Source organism: Propithecus coquereli, unplaced genomic scaffold (genome assembly GCF_000956105.1).
Source record: "Propithecus coquereli isolate 6110/MARCELLA unplaced genomic scaffold, Pcoq_1.0 Scaffold88, whole genome shotgun sequence".
In the NCBI taxonomy this organism is placed as follows: Eukaryota; Metazoa; Chordata; class Mammalia; order Primates; family Indriidae; genus Propithecus; species Propithecus coquereli.
The window spans coordinates 10,575,555-10,593,446 of NW_012155062.1; the positions used below are offsets into that span (position 1 = coordinate 10,575,555).

Genomic DNA, 17,892 nt, shown 5'->3' on the forward strand with positions numbered 1-17,892 from the left:
GTCATTTGTCATGTGTTTGATTTTGTGACTGGTGGCCTTTACCCACCCCCACCTTCAATGCAGATGTTAAAAATGTACTTTCATTCTTAAGTTTTTGTAATTCTTGGAAACACGTTTGCGTGACTAAATTCTTCCATATTTTCTTGTAGTCTTTTGGTTCCTTTTTTTTAAAACTCAAAACTTTGATGTACTTTTAATTTCATCTATTGTTAAGGACAAGGTAAGGAATAATATTTATGCTTCAACTGTTATCCAGTTTTATCACCAGCATTGATTGAATGATTCACTGTTTCCCCATTAATGAGAACAGTACCTGTCCCAAACCCAAAAACACACAGGACAAGGTACACTTCTGGACTTTGTTTTGTGGCAGCCTCAGCTTCAGATATTATAGACTAACATTTTATTTTCCTGACTTTTGTAGCTCCTTGATAGACATGAACTATAGAAGCAATATAATGTTCAGAAGGGGAAAGTTTTTTTAATTGGGATTGCAAATTTAAAGTCAACTTTATGATGTTGTCTTTCTAGCCAAGAACAGTCCCTTTCACTTTGCCATTAACTTGGACGCTTGGGAATTTAGTTTTCAATATCCACACTTGGGTTATTCCTTACCTGAAGGCAATTTCAGAAAGGTCACAGACTGCCAGCAATTTGAGAATTAGATGGGATCTCCGTATCATGTGGCTCAACGTTTTCAGTTTACAAATGAAGAAATTTAGGCGCAGAGAAGGCAGGGATGTGGCCCAGCTCACGCCGAGGCGCCGTGGTAGGGATGGGAGTCTGGGGCTTTCCTTCCAACACGTGGCAGACCAGGTGATTCAGATTCCTGAACATCTCCTTTGAGGCTGCGGGCTGGCGAGACACCTGAAGCCACGAGGGTCCCACAGAGGACCCCCCCACCCCATGTGCCCCCATCACACAAAGTCAGTGATCCACAGTGAAGAGAAAAGATATTTAATTATTTCTCAGTCTAATCTCTTTAAAGCGCTCAAAGTGTTTTCACAAGTGCAAGGGGGAGGGATTGTTCTCAGCCAACATTTACCAGTGATTCCGACACACGCAAAAAAACTCCAAATCACGGTGCTTTGTACTTACTTTTAATATCTGCACTGAAAAAAAAAAAAAAAGGAAGGTAAAAACAATGACAGATTAGTTTACAGTGACTTCATCTTTGCCCTTAAATTAATCTTTGCTCTTAGGAGCAGAAGGGGGAGAGAAAGACAGGAAAACATCCAAGCCTGATGGTGAAATGGTGACAGGACACCGGGGTCTGGCTAACAAGGGCTCTAGAAACCTGGACACGGTGCCGTCAATGTGCTAGCTTGTAAACTTGACAGGCAACAGTTAAAATACATTAAAAAAAAAAAAAATCCCACAATTCCATTCTTAAAATCAATCACAAAATCTGACAATGAAACACATCCAAGGGTTATGTGTGTGTCTCCACCTGACCTAAGGCGGCTTTCTGGAGGCTGCCACGTGGCGATTCACACACACTACAGGAGAGACAGACACCTGCTCTACACAGAATTCCGGCTTTGCTCAACTGCAGCGAACATTCCCTCTTCTCGCTGGTGCAGACACGTTCTGCAGGTAGGAAAGAGGGAGCCATGGGCTGCTCACCTGTACAACCGCCCCTGACAGACAGCAAGAGCTGCGGGGGCGCCGGGGACTCTGTGCTTTTGAGGCTGCTGCCTCTGGAATGTTCTGCATTCTCAAGGTCTGGCTGGGCTGTGGGTTTTAGTTACGCTCCACACGTTGTTGAAGTGCTCGCTTTATTTTTCATGTGCAAACTGTTACTGTCTAAAGCTTTCAGAAGGACACGTACAGACATGGACACCCTGTAGCGAGGCGGGGGTCATCGTTAAGGCCCTCCTCCCTCCTGCGGTGGGGCGGGGGCAGGGGCGCGTTACAGAAATAGAGAAATGATGTGTTCCGCTGCAGTTAAACTCTAGTCCCTGATTCGGTCTGTCTGGGGTGGGCTCCTCAGTAGGTGACTGTCCACTCCTTGACAGAGGCGTCGTGGGAGGTCGTGACCAGCGTGTGCTCGTCCAGCCACGCCAGGCTGCTGACGTGGTGTAGCCGGTGTGCATCTGCAAAGAGAGGACTCGACGTAAGGAAAACCCAAATTTCTCTGCTTCTACATACATCTCAGACTAGGAAGATGGAACAAGCTGTTCCCAAACCATCAACAGGGCCCCGAGAAACTGACCGAGGGTTGCTGTTAATCCTTATCAGGAGCCTGGCCTGGGACGACAGCAGCGTGGGAGCAGGTGGCGGGTAACTCCGCTGTGCCATGCAGGAGAACGAGCAACCTCCCTGGCTTCTACCTACCAGACGCCAGCCACTCCTTCTCTCTCCAAGTCCTGACAACCAAAAACATCCCCTCTCCCTACCGGGGTGAAAAACATCTATTTCTTTTTATGTACAAAAGCAATAATATACAGAAAAAAACAAACAGAAACACAGTATCTATGTGTATGAAACTGGGGGCGTGACAACCAATAAAGGGTGAGTAGCACGGGGTTGGGGGACTCGTCTGACTGCTCCCGGCAAGAGTCGTACCACGGTGACCGGGTTTCATATCCCAGCAGGGAGGGACCGCTCCGTGGTTCCCTCTGCGGCCAGCCCTCTACACAAAGCCCAGGGAGGCTGCCCCCTCCAGGACGGGGGATGTCCACCAGCTCTCCACTCCTCCGGCCAGGTGGCCCCCACCCCTGCCATGGCAACACCCTGATGCCAGAGCCCCAGCTCTGTCCACATCGTCACTCTTTTCAGGTGTAGAACTCAACGACGTGCACGAAAGCCCGATGCTGGGGGCAGCTTGTTTGGCAACCCGTGGCCACACAGCAGAAAGACCCCGATTCCCCACTCTCTACCTGACTGGCTCTTGCTGTAATATTTTTGTGATCCACTTCATTCACGAACTTGTTTGATTCTACCTAAAGAATGTCTATTTCCTTACAGACCACAACAGCCAGTGAAATCTGACTTATGTCTCCTCCATCCTGACCAGGCTGCCTTCCCTCTGCCTGCCTGTGAGGGACGCTGAAGATGCAGCTCAACGGCGCCCCCCTCAGCCTACAGCTGGGCACAGGCTCTGGGGATGGGCTCAGACTTGCTGTATGTTACAAAAGGCTGCCTCGTGTAGAAACGGGACCAGGAGACAAGACCACGCACGAGCTGCCTGGCGGTGCTGGGGACAGGAGGGCGTGGGAGATATCAGGGAGGTGCTACCCACATGGGGCCCCAAAAAGAGATGAGCGGTCGCCACAGGGAGAAATGATGATATGTCAGGTTAAATAAAACATACTGCTAAAAATAACTTCACCTGTTTCCTTTTTAAATGTGGCTCCTAGAAAAATGTAACATTCACATGTGGCTCACACTGTACCTCCACTGGACACCGCTGCCCTAGGGGGTGAGAGAGCCTGGTCCTGGGTGGGGAGGGGATAAGTTCCAGAGCAAAGCCTTCACTCGGCTTGGCACATGTCCAGGGTATGGCCCTGTGTGCTCCCACTGGGACACACAGTGCCCCAAGGCCCCCTGGCATGGCTGGCCCAGGCCAGCAGAGCAGCTGGTGTCTGTTGGAGGGAAGAATGTGACCCCTGCCCCCGACGAGTCACCCCCCCCTAGACGAACAGAAGTGAGAGCCCTGGGGACAGCAGCCAGAGGATGGGCGGCAGAGTCCAGGCCCATGGGTGTTCCCTGCCAAGGCCTGGGGGCAGGAGTCACCTTGGATCTTGACTCTGGTCTCTGGGTCACTCAGGGTCCAGACGTACACCATCATGTCCATGCCACCGGAGGCAAAGTGTTCATTGTCTGGTGACCAGGCCAGGCAGACGATTTTTGCGTGGTGTCCGTAAAAAACGTTGTTCTCCTAGTTGCAGGTTGAAAACAGAGAGGCAGCAAGTCAGGGTTTGGCCAGAGTCGCCCTGCATCGGGCGCTTACGCTGTGCCCGGTGACCCTTACAGACTCACTGATTTCTTGATCCCATGAGGCACCTGCTACTCATAGAGACGAGAAAACTAAGGCTAAGAAACGTGCAGTCCGAGGTCACCAAGCACGGAGCGCCTCCCGCCTGCGCTGCCTCGCATGGGACAGAGGCGGCCCGCTGCCTGCTCACCGAGTAGCCGTCGGCAACGCTGAACACCGTGACCACCTTGCTGGCGTCACACACGGCGAGGAAGGCGCCATCATGGGAGTAGGCCATGTCTGTCACGGGGCCCTTGGCCTCCAGGAGCTTGTTCTCGTCCTTCAGCGTGGTGCCCAGGATGGAGTACAGGCGGACGTTGCCGTCCTGCAAGTGGGGACAGGGGAAAGTGAGGCTCCCCGCAGCCCCGACGCACACGAGTGCACACACACCCCATGCCCCCTCCGCACCCATTTCTGAAGGGGGCAGTCAGGGTCCTAGTGAGACAAGGTGCCTTTGCTCTGACCATTGCTCTGCTACGGCCCTGCCCAGGCTCCCACAGGCCAGGTGGGTCGCTCCTTCCTCCACATGTACCGTAGGGCACTTCCTAAACCCTTCAGCAGATCCCATGCTTTACTTACCACAGCGGGCAGAATCACCTGGGGAGGCTGTTAAAATCCCACCCTAGGCCTCCCGCGATTCTGATTTTGCATGTTTGGGTGCTTGAGCCTGCACTTTTCATAAATGCCCCCGAAGGTTCCAGCACAGGTGTTCACAGGCCAAACTTTGAGAAAACACCCGCATGTACGCGGCTCTCCAGTGAGGGCACTGTCTGTCCACCCTCCTCAGGCCCTCCCTGCTTGCCTAGCACCTGGGCAGGGTCCCCGTGGCCCCACAGCTGTCGGTGAGCACCCCGTCCGCCTGCCCACCACCCTGTCGTGCTCAGGCACTGCTTCCCTGGGGAGGGCACACCTACTCCTTCTAAGGGTGGCAGTCCACTTCCCCACAGCTGTCTCCACCAACCCTAGGGTCTTCGTTCCCACAATAATAGCACCGCCCTCCCTGTGGACGGATCCCTGAAATTCTCTGAGCAGCTCTGTGAGAAAGGCCATTGGCACCTTGGGGCACAGCTGGCCACCTGAGGTCCCCAAGCTGGTGGAGGAAGCTGACCCTGCCTGGGCGGGCCAGCTCTAGAGCCTGGCTGTGTCACGACCGCCTGGAGACTGTGTGGACACAGGCAGACCGGCCTCTAGCACAGGTGGGCATTGCCACGTCTGCGGCAGAGCTGGATTACCAGCGGGCTGCCCTCCTGGGGCCAAGGAGGAAGAAGTGAGTTCCTCTGTAAAGCACTCAGGACTCAGCCGGGCAGAGGGTGACCGCTCTGCACGCACAAGCTTTACCTACTAAAGGGCATGAGAATTATTAATATACTGTGGACGATGAGAAGGCAGAACTCAAGGAAAACTGCACAATGCTCAGGTTAGCACTGCGCCTTGAAAGTATTAAGAAAATTCATCTCTCCCCTTGTACAACTGAGGGCTGTTGCTTCCTTTCCTGACTTGCCGCCCTCTCGCTCCCCAGGCACTCACAGGGCTGACCTGGGGTCAAGACGGCCTTGGCCCTCCCTACCTCACTGCCCGGGGCCCTTGGACTCCCCAAGACTGTGGGCACTTTGGCCACCACACCTGGCCCGGTCAGCGGTCGGCACGTAGAAGACGCTCCCTGAGGGTCTGGTGACAAGGACTGCGGTATGAACACTGCCCAGGGCCCACTCCCACCCCCTGGCCTGACCCAGGTGCTCCAGTAGGACAGCACGGCTGGCACACCTCACTGCTCGGACACTGAGCACCTGCTGCAGGGGACTCATGGCACGGCAGGGAGCCCGAGGCCGGCTGGCCAGGGGAAGGCCCCCGCTCTGGCAACAGAAGGGCAGCCGGGCTGCAGAGTGGGATCCTCAAACCTCAGCCCCGCTGCGTTCCCCAGGACTCACACAGCCCAGGCTGTCCCCAAGCCACACCCAGATACCAAAGCCAGAGGGCGTCGGGGAAAGGAAAGGGCCTTACCGCGCCCCCGACAGCCACCGTGTCTCCGCCGGGGTGCACCGCCACAACTTCGGGCTCGTAGCCGGGGTTATCGATGCTGAAGCACTTCTTCTGGTCCTTCAGCAGGACGATCTGCAGGCACATGGGCAGCCAGTCAGAGCAGGGCAGCCCCATGTGGGCTCCGTCCCCAACCGCGCCACAGGCCAGCTGGGCTCCGAGCCACACCCCTGGGGCTCAGCCCCAGCCCGTGACCTCACAGCTGGGCGGGGCGGTGACAGGTAGGTCCTGGTCAGTCAGAATCTCAGTAAACGCTGCTGTTACCATCATGCTCGCTACATCATTACTGCAGTTACTACCACAGCACCGACTTCTCGGACAGTCGCTGCACTTAGCTCCTCCCATCACGCAATGTGCACAATAAACAGACTTTGCTGAACAGAATCCTCCTAATGCTCGAGAGGACAAGCGCAGTGGGAAGTGGCTCTAAAGCAACAGTGGACAAGATGACGACACGTCCGCATTCTAGGCTCTGGCTCCTCAGGCAAAAACAAAGAGCCGGTGGTCATCAGTGCGTGTGTGACAGCATGAGGACAGTGCAGGCACCCAGGTGCTGGGCATGCGCCCCGACTCTAGCAGGTCAGCTGTGCGGCTGGGGCTGCCCAGTCCAGGGGGCACCTTGCTCAACCACCCAAGCTGATAGCCCTGGGGATTAGGGGGGAGTGGGGGCAGACGGCCGCACAGCACAGCGGCCGGGAGCCTGTGCCTGCTGCCCAGGGCCGAGGTTGCTTCTCCTCCGTAGCCCCGAGGCCACTGGGGAATTTCCCGATCTAAAATCCCTTTCAGCACTTCCTGACCCCTGGGTAACAGGGAACTCTGCAGAAGACCCTCACCTGGAGCGGGGGTCACAGATGCCCCTAGAGGACCAGGCGAGTAACCGCAGATCCCAGAAATCACACGCACACGTGCTTATTCCGAGGGCTCCAGGGACTCCCCAGAGCCTGTCCCCTGGCACACAACCCTACGGTGCACTCGCTGTGAGCCTCAGGGCAGGGACGGCTTTTCACGACAACTTTACAGATAAAGAACCAAGGCCTGAGACACAGCTCTGCCTGAGGCCCGCAGCGGGGACAGGGCCAAGCCCGAGTTCCACCCCTCACCAGAGGCCAGGTGCAGACATGGAGGCTAGACAAGTTCTGCCGTATGGAGAGGAGCTGCCCGCCAGCCTTCTAGAACGCTGTTCCCAGCCTACCCCAACGTGCCCCTCTGGCTGGCCAGACTGTGTGCGATAATTACTTGGCAGGGAGTTCTCATTATCTAGGACACACAGCAGTCCATTCTCCCCGAAGCGATTAAGTTCACAGGACTAAGCAGGGGCGGGAGGATCCTGAATGGCAGCTTTCTTTAGGGAGGCTTGTCACATGTGCTGAAGGGGACCCAGGTGCCACCTGCCTTCCCCAGCTGACATGCCGGGATGCCCAGGTCCACTGACAGATGTTTGCCACAGAGCAGAATTCCGTACAAAGTGGGTCAGGCTTGGATTTCAGTTGAGGGCGCTTTGCTCCAGAAATTCCAAAAGAAGAGGTGTGCCGGTGCTCTCACTGTCTGGATCAGAACCCTGGGTACCACCCTGCCACTGGTGGTAACGCTCTGGGGGCCCCACCAGTCTGCTCTGAGCCTCAGCCTCCTTGTTTGTGAGAGAAGTTGAGACAGTGTGAGGAGCTGAACACGTATTTCCTTGTAATCACCCCTGTGAGTCTGTTAGGGATGAGAACACTAAAGCTCAGAGAGGGTGAGGTAGATGCCCGAAGTCACACAGCTCTAATGCAGCAGGGCTGTGACCTGCACATGAGCACAGACAGACAGACCCACTCGAGTGGAGTCTTCTGGGGACCTAGCGGGCTGATGGGCGCGCAGTGAGGTCTGCTGCTTCAACAAATCCCAGCCCTGGGCAAGCAACTCATCTGTTGGTGCTTCCACTTCCTCATCTGTACAATGGGGCCAATGCCCTGCCCAACTGGTAGGACCGCGGTGAAGATGAAGTGAATACACATGAAGCCCTCAGCATAGCACAAGCGAATGCCCAACAGAAATGTTGGCTAGAGCGACTGTCAGACGCGAGTGGGATTTAGAAACTAGGCAGCACATAGCCATAAGCTCTGACCCCTTATTCCACCATGGCTTCGAGTTTCAAACTAACCTGCCCAATGCACACGACCACCGTGTATCCCCCAGGGCCGACAGCTACGCACTTTGGTTGAACATCCAGTTTCACAACTCCTTGTCCACTGTTAGAAAGAAGGGAAAGCATGTGACTTTAATGTTTGAGCAAGTTCAGTGTAGGTATCCGCATACACTCACTGTAAAGCCATGGTAATGTAGCTATTTAGGAGAAGGAACTCTGTGGTAATCTACACCTAAGCAGGGATTTGCTAAAATACGGGAGGGGTGGGGGGCGGGGTGTGGGGAAGGGTGGCGAGAGGCAGTGAGGGGAACAGCTTCTGTCCTGTTTATCTGTGATAAATACCCATGATCCCATTATTCTGCCCAGTGGCAGCTGTTGTACCCGTTATCTGTTGGCTAAAGACTGGAGCTTCCTGGGCACAAATGAATTGAGTTCTGCTTCCTCCGACAAGGGGTTGACTTTTTAAGAATCTGTTACCTTTAATGGGTGAAAATCTTTTGTTTGGGCTACTGCTATCAAACCTAATCTAGAAAAATTTGCACATGCACATGAACTTCTTGAAAACTGTAAGTCAAGGAAATTTCTATGTAACCAGGCCAAGCATGGAGTCCCCAGTGCCTGCTGCATGCGTTCTGCAACAAGGTCACCAGGCCGATGTGGCCAGGGAAGACCTTCACAGGGATGTGTTAAGAGCAGGGTCACCAGAGGCAGTAGAAAGAGGAGTGGGGCCCAGACGCCTGGGTCCTGGGGCCATTTCTGCCACTTACTGGGAGGCTAACTGACTCTCAAGACACTGGGCCAGTCGGGCGAGTGGGGCCTGCACAAGCATGGCCCATCTGTCATGAGCCGGTGCTGTGGTCCCAAAGATGCACCCCAGAGCCCACATCTCCCAGGGAGACAGGCCCCGGGCAGGACAACAGGTGCTGTTGGGGTCTGCACATGAGTGTGGGGCACTGGAGGGGCAGAAGCCTCTCAGAGAGCCGGAGCACATGCCTTTCATTGCCCCTCACCTGCATGGAGCTTCAGACCACTTGGAACAGCTATTCTCCTAGCTCCAATGACAGTCAATCCCAGGCGCCAGAGCAAAAACAAAACAAGAGGTGTCTTCTAATCAGAGTAGCAGTGTGCCCGTCTCACCCTTGGGCAGCAGCAGGATGCACCTTGTTCTGAGCACCTGCCCTATGCCCAGTGCCTCCGAGGGCCTCATTTGACCTTCAAATGGCCTGAGGTAGGCTCTGCTGTCGCCTGCCCTTACTGATGAGAAGAGAGAGATAGGGAGAGACCTCGGCACGTTTCTGAAGGACAGGGGCTGGGATCTGTGCCCCCTGCTCCCAGGGCAAAGTCTACACCTGGTCGCCTGTGTGGGCAAGAGCATGACCTAGGTCACCTGGAGTCTGCAGCTCGGCACCTGGCTCAGGGCCTGACAACAGGGGAAGGATGCTCAGGGGAAGAAATGCAGAGAGCAGATAAAACGTTATCAAGAACAGTAACTGCTACTGTCAACGGGCCTTTTGGGGCGGGGGTGGGCGGGAATCTAGGTTCACTGTGGACCCCAGAGCCAGTAGCTCTCACCTGTAGTCCCGTAGCATGAGGTTGGTGTACCGTACGGTATCGTCCATGCTGCAGCTGACCAGCTGCCCAGACTCATCCACGGTCATTCTGGACACCTGATTCGTGTGGCCTTTCCCAGCAAAGGAGTCGTTTTCCCCCGTCTCTGAATCCCAGTAATGTAGCGGGTGTTAAGGGAAAGCCCGGCCTTCAGGACAATGGTACCCGCCATGTGGGGAGGCCACGCCCAGCCCTAGTCCCAGCAGCCAAGAGATCCCAGCTAATTAGGTGAAGACACTGAGGCTGAGGCCACGGCTCAGGATGTCCACATCTGGAATTTCAGACGTGTGATAAGCCAGCGAGATGGCCTCAGTGCAAGTCAGTGGGCCATTTTAAACTCCACACGCCAAATTAGAAATAGTCCAACTAAGTCTCCTTGTGTCACGCACAGCTAGGTTATCAGATACCATGACCACGCTGACCTGTAGTGGTCAGCACTGCCCTCGGAGCACACAGCTCAGGAGGAAGTCTTTCCTCACTGGGACCCGGCATAACTGAGTCAACGTTCCTTTTGCTTTTTCTGTAACCTGCTGTCAAGCCCATGACCACCGGCAGGAGGCCGGCCGTGCCTGCTGTGTGCCCTCAAGCAAAGGCTTTGGGGCTGCCCCAGCCTCTGGGTGGTTTGTGGCCACTGAGCCCCAGGTGCTCAGGCATGAAGTGTGGCTTCCGTTAATGAGACTCATTTCAAACACAGGGTACTGCTCCCCTTGGGCAGCTAGCAGCACGTTGTGCTGTGGACATGCCCTTGGAAAGAACTACCTGGAGCAGGGGTCCACCACACCAGGACTGCGGACAGGAGCACAACTGGGGGCCTGTGAGGACCAGTATGTCTGGAGACGGCTCAGCTCCAGCAGGCAGATTCTAGGGCTTTCTCTACCTCCAGCTGTGACAGCCACTCTACCCTCTTTCCTTATGTGCCCTGCAGACGGCTGCCCCAAGGTTCGAGACCGCTGTGATGGGGGTGTCAGCAGTCCCAGGCCACACCAGGGAGCTTAACAGAAACCCTCATACTAGGAAGAGACAGGAGGCTCATTTACGGAAACCCCACACAGTGACTTGTAAGGGGCCCACACACATCTCCAGGGAATGTCACCTCAGCTCTAATGATGACAGGCTGTGTGACCTTGGGAATGGCTCTTTAGCTGAGTTCCAGTTTTATCATTTTCAAAACAAGGGGACTCTACTAGAGGGTGTCCAAGTCCTTTTGAGTTCTAAGAATCAATGCCTCCACTGGGACGAGGGTGACACTAGCTGTCATTTACAAGGAGAGGAGCAGCCCAAGTTCAGAGAAGTTAAGCCACACACTCAGGGCTGCACATCAAGAGGCCCAGAGCTGCTGGGCCCCGTGGGCAGACACGTTGCCCCCAGAGGCCACGCTGGTCGGAAGAGTGCAGCTGTGGCTGCAGCCACCTGGCTGGCCTGGCCCCTGGCACTGTGGGAATGGGAAATTCCGCTCTCCTGCCAGTGGCTCCGCAGCCAGCCCTGTCAGTCAAAGGATATTAATGTGCCCGTCGTGGCTCCCGGAATAGATGTAGGACTTGCCACCATTTTTATGCACCGTCAGACACTGGATTGATTTGCTGTGACCCTGTGGAGGAGATGCAGGGCCAGGGTGAGCTGAGGACACACCACCCTGCCCTCCCCACCCGTCAGCCGCTTTTCTGCCCTCTAAGCCTCTGGGTGATAGGCAAGGGACAAAGGCCCCTCCCCACACAGCAGCGCAGGTGTGCCGAGACCCCGCAGCCCCAGATGCCTGAACACACGCTCCTGAGCCACCACTAGCCCTCCCCATTGCCTGACCATCCAGTAAAACTCCACCCTTCTCGCCCCTCCCTCCAAGGCACCTGAGCCCGTGGGCCCGGACATGGGTCTGAACCAAAGCCTGGAGCCCAAGCACCTGGTATATGAAGACACGTGGCCGGCACCCAGCTAACTTCACAGCTACCTGAAGGAGGAAACACTGTGTGTCTTCACCGCAGAAGACAGCCTAGGGGCTCCGCCTGCTTGGAGCACAGCAGCCACCAACGGGTGGCCCAGGAGGCCCCTGGAGCTTGCAGAGGCAGGTGGGGGCCCTGGCTCTCTCCTAACAGCCCCCCAACCAGAGCTGTCTGAGGACTCTGATACCCCAACCTCCTTGACTACCATAGTGGGGGAACCGAGGACTCATCCACAACCAGAAATCTGCTTCAAGGCATTCACCCTCCTCTGTAATCGCTCCCGGGACAGAAGCCACGGTGGTAGCGTGGGCTCAGCACAGCCCCGTCCCCTCTCGGGGGCTGCAGCTTCTCTGCCAGTTTCCCTCTGTTCTTTGTCAGCCGTACTCGACTGCCAGTTGGCACAATTTGAGCTCAAGGCCTTCCCCCAGGAACTTCCTAAGCATTCTGTGGTGTTCCGCTTGTTGCCACAATATGGCATTTATCTTTGGAGAGAGGTACACACAGTTCTCAGCAGGACTGGAGAACGCGGAACTGGCACAGCCATTTCTGTCTTTCCAGTGGAGTTGGGAAAAATCATTACGCATCCCAGTAAGAGGCACCGAGCTGCTGTCTCTTTCTAACACAGCATCTGGTCAAGCCTGCTGCTTATAGCGTGAGCCTCATGGGGTGGATGGAGCCCCCCTGCCTGCCAAGTCAACCTGTGCTCAGAGCGAGGTGGGGCGTGCGGGTGCTCCCTCACCTGGAACTCACCAGAAATGCAACCTTTCGGCCCTGCCCAGATGTCCACAGGTGTCCCCTCTGCCAGGCCTGGGGATGCTTAAGGAGCCAGCCCTCAGCTCAAGAAGCACAGCTCTGGCTGGCTGCCTCGAGAACATCCTGGAGACGGCCTGAGCCCGGCCAGGCAGCAAACTTTTTAAAGCTCCCAGGTGGTTCCAGAGCCAAGAACCGCTAGTCCAACTCCACTGCAGCCCGAGATCAGCACAAAAGGCCACATGATTCACACAGGTGTGGTGTGAGAACTGGGGTGTGAATTTCTTTTTTGACAGCTACAAAAGCTCACAAGGTTTCTACAGCACCTGGTCCCTGGCAGTTAGCAACAATGGCATTAGCAGGAGCAGACATGCATAGGCCTCCCGTGCTCCCAGGGTGGCCTTGCTGACAGACACAGGAGGGCGGACCTGGGGATGGACACCCAGAGCCCACTGCTAGGGGAGGCCCAGGGAAATTGCTCTCTGAGCAGAGGAAGGTCGCTGATGGCAGCCCTGAATTGCTCGTGCACACTTTCTCACAATCCTACTTGCAGGACCTGTGGAGCAGCGATGGTCTCCAGCTTCCCCTTAACCCCCTCCAGCTCCCCTTTCCTTGCTGGCCGCACTCTTCCCTTCCCTGTCACCCAAGGGCAGAGCCACCCCAATGCAGGCCTCACCTTGATGACCCGCAAGGGCTTGCTGGGGTTGTTCTTGTCCAGGTAGTTGATGTACCCAGACAGGGAGACGCTGAGCAGGTGATCCTTCTGCCACAGGCAGCCCAGCTGCTGGTCCAGCACGGTGGAGCCCATGGGGAAAGTGCTCACGACAGAGTTCACATTGACATCCCAAATCTTGGAAGTTTTGTCTCCAGAAGCAGAAAGCAGATGGGTGCTATCAGGACTCCAGCTAATCTATTCAAACAAAAAGAGTGTGTCACATGCCAGAGAACTTCAGAGTGCAGCCTGTCCACTGTCCTCACGTTTGGGCAGGACAAGGCAGAGCCTGCGGAGGGAGTGGAACATTTCCCAGAAAAGAGGGACCCACCTCTGGGCCTCCTGTTCTGGCCATTGGCTTGTCCAGCCACCTAACCATGACCCTGAAGCTCTGCACCACCGCCCTGACTTTCAGCCCCTCATTTCAAGTTTTTGTCTAACTTCAAGATGAGTAGGGATGGCTGCACACACAGACTCAGCCAAATCCCAAACACCAGGTCAGGAAACAGACTCATACTCACGGCGTAAATGCCCCCGTCGTGGGCCTTGCTTCCTCCCAGTGCGCACACCTTCTCTCCTGTCTTCCCGTCATAGATGTATATCTTTCAAGAAATAAAAACATACGTGGGTCACATGTATGTGTGTGAATGCCCTCAGTAGTGAGCATGCCATTTCTCCACTGACTCTAAAACACAAGTGCTGTTAGACTGAGCTTCCAGCACCATCTAAAAGCAGAGACGTGTGTACTCGGCTTTGTCGACACATCCTGGAAGATGCCTAAGTTCTGCAAGGCAGGAGCAGCTCTCTCGGGCCTGACACAGGTACAGGCAGATGAGTCACCACCCCCCAGCCTCGCCCCAGCCCTTACCTGGCCGTCAGCACTGGCTGTGGCAAATCTGTTTCCATCGGGAGAGAATCGCACACAGTTGACAAAGCGGCTGTGGTCCTGCGGGAAAACAAACAGTTACTCACCTTACAAAGGGCCACAGGCTGCACCTGGTTCAGGAAAGATCTTTCTGAAATATAGAACCTGCTTTCAGCTTCAGCTACTGTGACAGTATCATGGGAACTACTATCCACAGGAACACTTTAAAACTTTAAAAAAATCCCAAGCAGCCTCCATCCCTCCTGACCACTCTGCCTGCCTGAAAGGTGGGCGCAGCCGCACCAAGGCAGGCCCCGTCCTCTGGCTTAGCCTGCCTGCCCTACCAAGTGTCCCTTGAGCTGTCCTCTTCCTGCTGGGCCCCGGAGAGAGCTCGAACCTCAATCCTGAAGCATTTTCTGGAGGAATAACTGACTTTTCAACAAAATTAAACAACAGCTATGACCTTCATTGGGACTAAGAGTCTGAGTGGCTAAGGAGAAATGACCTCCGGGGGCAAGTCCCTCACCTGCGTGAGTAAATGAATTCACTCCTTCCTTGACCAACAAGAGTTAGACCAACAAGAATTCGTAACAGAGGATGACCCTCTAAACGCCCATCACAAAGCTGCAGCACAGTGCCCACTGCATGTGCCCCACAGGTACTGCTGACCCAGTAAGCACAGTCACTGCTGACTACCAACTGTCCCAGCACAGGAGGGTGAATGGCCACCATGCATACGGACACCCAGCTGCAGAAAAGACAATTCAACTTCATGCAGATCACCGGCCCCTCCCCAAAGTAAATCACCAACTTAATTTTAAAGCACAAGCTGCTTGTGTGGAGAGAGCTGAATGTGTTTGACTATGTAATGTTCTGGGGTGAATTCTGCCCCTCTAAGATATGTTGGAGTCCTAACCCTGGGTACCTACGAATGGGACCTTATTTGGAAACAGGGTCTTTGTAGAAGTAATCAAGTTAAGATGAGGTCATTAGGGTGGGCCCTAAATCCAATAGGACCAGTGTCCTCAGAAGATAAGGGAAATTTGGAAACAGGTGCAGGCACACAAGTGAAGTTGTAGGCAGAGATTGGAAGCGTGCTCACCAAAGTAACACTGAGGGCTGTCAGAATCTAGAAAGACAAGGAAGGACTCAGAGTGTGGCCCTGCTCACACCTTGGTCACGGCTTCTGGTTTCCAGACTGAGCAAATAAATTTCTGTTGTGTAAGCCACCCAGTCTGTGGTGCTCTGCTGTGGTAGCCCCAGCAAACTAACACGTGTATTTAGGTTATTAAGTATGAAATGTCCGATTTCCGTAAGTTCTAAATTTGATAGTTGATATCTCTGACATTTCACTTTGACACTTCTTGTTTTATTTTTATTGTGAAGGTACAGCCTCAGTCTTGAAAATGCAGTTTGGCTTGTGATTATCTTTCAGATTTTTATTTAGAGCAATTTTTGTGAAACCATGGATAAGTCACAAATTCGTGTTATTTTTGAATGAGTTCTGTTGTGGAACTAATGAGCGCAGACAGCTCAGAATAGCAACGAAGTATTTGGGAAGGATGTGGCTAATGAATGTACAGTACATCAATGGTTTGAGAAATTCTGTTGGTGATTTTAATCTTAAAAATGAGCCATGTGGGCAACCTGAGACCAAGGTGGATAATGATGAGCTGAAAGCTGTAGTGGAAGTGAATCCATTTTAACCTATGCATGAATTCTGTTGGTGATGTGAATCTTGAAAATGAGCCACGTGGGCGACCTGAGACCAAGGTGGATAATGATGAGCTGAAAGCAGTAGTGGAAGCAAATCCATTTTAACTTATGCATGAATTAACAGCAAGGTTTGATGTTACTATGCCAAGAATATTGGACCATTTGAAACAAATCAGCAAGGTAAAGAAGCTGGACAGATGGGGACAGCATGAACTAAACGAGCATCATAAGAGAAATTGTCTTGAGGCTTGCCTTTCTTTGGTGTCATGACATAAAGAGGAACCACTTCTACACCGTATTGTTATGTGTGATGAAAAATGGATTCTTTTTGACAACTGCAAGTATTTGGCACAATGGTTAGATAAAGATGAAGTGCCGAAACACAGTCAAAAACCGAACACTCATCAAAAAAAGCTAATGGTGTCTATTTAGTGGGCCGCTGATGGTATTATCCACTATAGCTTCATGAAACCTGGTCAATCCATTACAGAGGATGCCTACTGCAACCAATTGGATGAAATGATGGGGATGCTTGCGATTAAGCAGCCGAGACTGGTCAACAGAGACAGGCCAATCCCTTATAAGACAATGCTCGACCACATGTCCCATAAACAACGCTGCTCAAACTATAGAGGCTGGACTTGGAAACTCTCTGTCATCCACCATATTCACCAGACCTTGCACCAACTGACTACCACTTCTTCCAGGCTTTGGACCACTTCTTGCAAGGAAAAATATTCAGTTCTTAACAAGCTGCGGAAAACGCCTTTTGCGATTTCATCGCCACTTGCTCTCCAAGCTTCCTTGCTGCTGGCATAAGCAAGCTATTGTTAAGATGGCAAAACTGTGTCGAAAGTTTAGACGCATACTTTGATTAATTATACTGCTTCTTGTTTGAGATATAATAAACTACACTTTTGATTTGAAATTGGACATTTCATATTTAATGACCTAATAATAAATGTTGTCTGTAATGCTCATGTAATAACCCTTCCAGGTAAACTATGCCCATTTTACTGAGGAAACGCAGGTCCAGAAAGAGCAATCGGGTGCCTGAGGTTCCGTAGCACCATTCTCAGGAAATCTATGTGCCTGCAAAGCCCCTCCAGGAGCAGAAGAGACAGATCCCATGCCATCGGGCAATTCCTGCAGGACAGGCAGCTCTCATCTCACAGAACCACTCGGTTCAGGTCTGGGCTCCAGGTCACCCACTGGCAGCTGCGTCAGATGCGGATTAAAATTCTCTGGGCCAGAAAAGAGATGCAGCCCCAGAGCTGCAGCACAAAGCAACCCCAGGCTTCCCACTCGCCAGTCACCCACTTCCCTCAGCTGCCAGCCCAAATCTCACTCTCCCCTCAACCTTTCCTCAGGGTGCTGCCAAGTGTGCTCACGGCCGGGGTCAGGCTGGACACGGGTAAGGCTCAGCCCTGGTCCCGAGCTGAATCGGAATCTCCCCCGTCACCAACCCATGTTTTAATTAAGATGACAAAAGCTTGAGAAATCGAATATCCTGGCAATGGGGAGCCTGGTAATTAACTGCTTGAGATTTATTGAGGGCGACCACAATCATGATTCCCACCCCAGCGGACGAGCAGACTGTCCTTCCTGTCTCATTTCAGGGAGTGCTGTCATGGGACTAAATTCTGTCCTATGACTGCAGAGCTCATTCTCTGTGGATTGTGGCCACCACCCACAAGGGTGGGGGATGGAAGCACTGAGCTGTCTCAGGCTGAGCCCACGTGGACTCTGGTTTGTGGCAGCCATGCAGGCTGGTAAGCCCCTGGCCCGCCCAGCCAGTGTTGTGCTTTTTCAGTTCCTTTCATACATTCATCCTGTCTCTAAGGCCTTTTCTGCTTTAATGGGCCGTGCTGTATGTTTTCTAGCATTTCCGGGTGTGTGGAGTTGGGATGATCCACCACACTGACTTTCCACACCGGGGGATCTCAGGCCCTCCTAGCTGCGGCCACTTCGCCTCACTTTACCTTCTAGGGCCAGGGAGTCTCCAGAAAAACACCTGCCATAGAAGAACCAGACTCAGAGAGGGGGAACTCGAGCCACACCAAGAATCTGGTTTCCAGTTTCTTGTCCAGAGCTCCCGTCTCAGTTGTGCTGGCCCTTGGGCCTTGGGCCGATGCTGCGCAGGTTCAGGCAAGTTCTGACCAG

At 53.6% G+C, this 17,892-nt stretch overlaps 1 protein-coding gene across 1 annotated transcript in view; it reads right to left on the reverse strand.

Annotated features, from left to right (window-relative positions):
• Positions 1-941: 941 nt before the first annotated feature.
• Positions 942-17,892, reverse strand: part of WDR1 (WD repeat domain 1) — a 41,404-nt gene continuing 24,453 nt past the window's right edge. Inside the window, exons 6-15 of the mRNA XM_012664293.1 lie at positions 14,017-14,094; positions 13,670-13,750; positions 13,113-13,346; positions 11,250-11,337; positions 9,714-9,870; positions 8,157-8,244; positions 5,981-6,091; positions 4,131-4,304; positions 3,739-3,883; positions 942-2,096 (exon numbers count right to left, since the gene is read on the reverse strand). Of these exons, the coding sequence (XP_012519747.1) occupies positions 1,990-2,096; positions 3,739-3,883; positions 4,131-4,304; positions 5,981-6,091; positions 8,157-8,244; positions 9,714-9,870; positions 11,250-11,337; positions 13,113-13,346; positions 13,670-13,750; positions 14,017-14,094 (1,263 nt within the window). The 3' untranslated portion in view covers positions 942-1,989. The remainder of the gene's footprint in view (positions 2,097-3,738; positions 3,884-4,130; positions 4,305-5,980; positions 6,092-8,156; positions 8,245-9,713; positions 9,871-11,249; positions 11,338-13,112; positions 13,347-13,669; positions 13,751-14,016; positions 14,095-17,892) is intronic.